The following is a 5,000-nucleotide window of genomic DNA, read 5'->3' as shown; positions in this document are numbered from 1 at the left end:
GCGCACACACACACACACACACACAAACACACACACACACACACACACACACACACACACACACACGCACGCACGCACGCACGCACGCACGCACGCACGCACGCACGCACACACACACACACACACACACACACACACACACACACACACACACACACAACACGACACAGCAAAAAAATAAGCATCAAAATTGAACATGAAGATCATTGCTAATTGAACCTCATCACCCTATAACTCACTTCCTTGAGAATTTATAGCCCCATATGAAGGTCCTGAAGAGTTGAGGTCCTCTGGCGTGATGATTGAGTCATCAAGAAGGCTTCGTTCACGAGGCTGTTTTCTCTTGGCTCTAAAATAATGAATAGGTAGGAGGTTCACAACACAGGCAGCATCTCATTGAAATTGCATTCCTGCGTAAAACTGGAAAATTGCATTATGCTACACAATTACAGACTCTTTTATATGGTAAAAGTTACCTAATATATGACACACAGGCCAGGATGACAGTTACAATGTAGAAAAAGGCACAGAAGCCCAGGCCAGCAAAGATAGCAGCCAAGTACTCCAGCTTTGTAATTTTCTCCTCAATGCTAAGTGTGACGGTCTTCCTCCTCGTGCGGAAAATGTGTTGGAATGACCCTGAACACGGCTCGTCGTTGGAGAGCATCACCACAATCACATAGAGGCCCTTGGGATAATTCTCTTTCTGTGGGAAGGGATGGGGGCCCATAAGGAAATTTTACACACATAGCTATGGTTCTTCATATTCTTATTTCATTATTGTATCTCTTCTCTTTTCTTGGTCTTATTTAATCATAGCTGTAGGAAGAAGAGAAAAAAAAGAGTCCCTTCTGTTATTCTGACCTTCTTTGACTTGATCTTATTTGATAAAAAAAAAAAAGGTCAGAATATCAGATTGGACTTTTTTTCCTCTCCCTAAAGCTATGGTAAAATATAACCAAGCAATCAGAAAAGATACAGGAATGAAATCAAAATATTATGAACCATAGCTATGACAAAATAGAGATTATTACACAACCACAACATCCAACACATGGAAAACTCCATTCAGGTGATCTCTGTACAGCGTGTGGTTACCCGAATTGTGATGCCAGCTTGGTATGTCATTGTCTGGTAGAAGTTGCCATACTTAATATTCTCCTCACTGTCAAATACAGGGCACTGTAACAAAAAATTAAGACATTATAATGACTGCAATAATCACATCAATAACAGACATCATAATGATTGCAATAATCACATCAATAACAGACATCATAATGATTGCAATAATCACATCAATAACAGACATCATAATGATTGCAATAATCACATCAATACCAATTATAATAACCTTATGGAATATCATCATTCTGTAGAGTAATAATAGTATGATAATATAAAGGTTAACTACTCAGACCATGTTTTAGGAAAATATCAAAAATGAATAAAGAAAATATCATCATAATAATAATGCTAACATTACCATTTTCCTGCTTATAATAACAGCATCACCTACATATAATTAATAATATCAATAACCTAACCCACTGAAAATATAAGCAATAGTAATTAACATACCAATAATAATAAAGCAAATAATAACACTTTAACAAATACTACAAATAACAGCAATAAAAGATTATTAACCCAATGCCACCAGGAAAATGCTGTGCTCATTATTATTATTATTATTATTATTATTATTATTATTATTATTATTATTATTATTATTGTTATTATTTATTGATTTATTGCTTTGCCACAAAGGAGTCAATCAGTAGACCTTGTGACCTTATCTGATTTCACCTTTCCTTGAACTGGTGGGAAAAAAGTTTTTCTTACTAACGCTATGAATATCAATGGTGTTATTTTTATTAGAGACATTATAATTACTATAATGTTATACACATTAGTAACAGCAAAATAAGATAACATTAAACATTTTCATAAATCAAGGAAAAGGGTAAATGGGCAAAAGAGGCAGTACTCGTCATTGGCCCTTTGGCGACTTAGTACTAGTGTAGCCATCTATGTATAAAAACAATTAATAAAGTAAACTCATAGTGGGCATGGCATGCACATACTTGCCATGCCCAGCAGAATTGGGTTAATAGCAATAACAACAATAAATGAAGGACCAAACCCTAAATTTTCTACACACACACACAAAGAAAAAAACAGCCGTAATTCTCACCGTGATATTCTGAATGGCCACCATCGCGCAGAAATCATCTTCAGCATTGGCCTTAACGAGAATCATATCCACGTGATCTGGGAACTGGAACTCGTAGAAAACGGGAGTCGAGGGGGTAACCTCAAAGGTCTGCTTCTCATGGAGTCTGGAGGGAATGCAGAGAATTTCAACATTGTAGTTAGAATGCATCAGATACGAATATATGATGAGGATACAACAGATCTGGAGGCTATTTTATAATGAGGGGGTTACAATATATTCGGAGTTGATTCTGTAACTTTAAATTCTACCCATATGGGTGAAAAGAAAATGCAACCTCTAAATATCTGTACAAAGTAAAAAAACTGAATCTATATGTTATCATTTACAAAGCAACACATATTTTACTAAGATTTATCTGCCTAACTTCTATTCAAGTAACTGCATATATTTTTTCAAATCAAAAGCAAAATCTGTAAACAGTAATTGGCCTATTACCCAGTCAGATAAATCATTGTTAATCCCTCATCCAGAGCAATCAAGCAGTGAACAGTAATACAAACACAGTACTATGTGTACAAAGTTGAGATGAAACATAAAACGTATATCAAGGTAAACTAAAATCCCTATTAGAGGATAAATAACTTTAGGGTCTGTACCCCTTTCTTAAAGTAACTATTTCACTTCAAACATAACTAATATAAAAAATCATGGTCCTTTTAACCCAGTGGCTACAGGTTTATGTACTGTCCTGTATAGTTATTGTGAATTTTGTTATATACAAATAGGTCCACATGTGCTCAGCCACCAAGGGGTCTATCAGTAGGTCCTAATGACTGTGCCTGATTTCCCCATTCCTTGAATTTGCAGGAAAAAGGGTTTTTCTTTCTAACAATATTAATAATGATATTGTTATTATTCTTACTGATATTATGATTAATAAATTATTATTAAAATACTAATAACATTAAAGACAATAAAATAATACAAATGAAGTTTTCAAGAAATCAAGGAAAAGGGTACACAGGTGAGATAGGAAAGACTAATAACTGACTCCTTAGTGACTTGCCCCTTGTAGAGCCATCTACATGTATAGACAACAGATGAATACCTACTACAATGGGCATTGTATTCTTGCCATTAACGTCGACTGGGTTAAATAATTTTTTTTTTACATATTCTATATTAAATTACATTTTATTCAGTTCTTAATTCTACTTTCAACCAAACCTTCAAAATAGCTATTGCATACTTGAGCAAGAAGTCATTTTCAAATTCTGCTCTAACAGTAAAGTTGATGTAGCTTGGGGAGGAGGTCGACACGTCTACAAAGAGTCGCTGTTTGACGTCGAGGTGGTTGGCTCGGAGGGAAGTTTTGTAGTTTTCCACAGGACAGAGCGTGCGTGAAACAAGCTTGTATTCTTCTCTGAGGGAATGGAAGGATGGCTACATGAGGACCTTATATAATATGATTTTTTCTGAAATACAGGGGGAGAAAGAGAGCAATAAAGAGAGACAAAGAATAAAAGGAAAAGAGACAGGAAAACAGACAGAGAGAGGGGGGGAGGGGGAGGGGGAGGGGGAGGAAGCGAGATGAGATGAGATGAGGAGAAAGAGAGAGAGAAAAAGAGAGAGAGAGAAAACAAGAGAGAGAGAGAAAATGAGAGAGACAGAGAAAAAGAGAGAGTGAGACAAAAAGAGAGAGAAAAAAAGAGAGACAAACAGAGAGAAAGAGAGAGAGAGAATGAAAAAGAGAGACAGAATGAAAAAGAGAGACAGAGAAAAAGAGAGAGAGAGAAAAAGAGAGAGAGAGAAAAAGAGACAGAGAGAAAAAGAGACAGAGAGAGAGAGAGAGAGAGAGAGAGAGAGAGAGAGAGAGAGAGAGAGAGAGAGAGAGAGAGAGAGGGGAGAGAGAGAGAGAGAAGAGAGGGGAGAGAGAGAGAGAGAGAGAGAGAGAGAGAGAGAGGAGACAGAGAGACAGACAGACAGACAGAGACCGAGACTGACAGAGAGACAGAATAGAGTGGGAAGAGAGAAAAAGAGCCGCAAAATAAAACATACCAGTAATAATATTTATCTCACAAAAAATATTCCACTGAAGTTCCAAAGGCTTTCAAAATCCAGATATACCTACAGGGTGCGTGTGCTAGGAGGTGGCTCCACGGGCAGCTGCCAAGACAAGACGCCACGCTGCTGCCGAACCACAACAAGCACAGGGTAAGTGAAGTCACTCTCTGGACTGCTTACTGTGACACGGATGGCTCGTTTCTGTGGATGAGAAACCATCCAATAACCAAAGACACCTATTTCTAAAACTTATATATATATCTGTATATGCATATTAATATTTGTACTTATATGTAAAATACTGTTTTATGTTATATATGTTGTTGTGTTGGTTTTGTTGTGTTTTGTTGTGTGTGTGTGTGTGTGTGTGTGTGTGTGTGTGTGTGTGTGTGTGTGTGTGTGTGTGTGTGTGTGTGCATATTTATGTGTATATATATAAATACATATATATGCATATATATTATATAATTTAAAGTATATGTATAAAGCATATATATATAATGTTTTTGTATATTATATAAAATATTATATATATATATATATATAATTATAATTTTAATTAATATATATAATATTATATAATAATATTATAAAATATATATATTTTATAATATAAAATTATATATATATATATAATATATATATATATTAACTATATATTATTATAATTTTACTTATATAATTTTAAATATATAAAGAATATATATATAAATATATATATTAAAATAATATTAAAATAATATACATATATAAAAAT

The 5,000-nt window shown here is 34.7% G+C and overlaps 1 protein-coding gene across 1 annotated transcript in view; it reads right to left on the bottom strand.

The window, feature by feature from the left end:
• Positions 1 to 4,444, bottom strand: part of LOC119568163 (SID1 transmembrane family member 1-like) — a gene marked incomplete at its 5' end in the record, with an annotated part of 11,884 nt that extends 7,440 nt beyond the window's left edge. Inside the window, 6 exon segments of the mRNA XM_037916573.1 lie at positions 240 to 349; positions 477 to 706; positions 1,099 to 1,182; positions 2,198 to 2,342; positions 3,429 to 3,602; positions 4,311 to 4,444. Of these exon segments, the coding sequence (XP_037772501.1) occupies positions 240 to 349; positions 477 to 706; positions 1,099 to 1,182; positions 2,198 to 2,342; positions 3,429 to 3,602; positions 4,311 to 4,444 (877 nt within the window).
• Positions 4,445 to 5,000: the final 556 nt, after the last annotated feature.

Source organism: Penaeus monodon, chromosome 43, assembly GCF_015228065.2.
Source record: "Penaeus monodon isolate SGIC_2016 chromosome 43, NSTDA_Pmon_1, whole genome shotgun sequence".
Classification (NCBI taxonomy): domain Eukaryota; kingdom Metazoa; phylum Arthropoda; class Malacostraca; order Decapoda; family Penaeidae; genus Penaeus; species Penaeus monodon.
Note: the sequence above shows the minus strand (reverse complement) of the source record. Positions and strands in the feature narration are given on the sequence as shown.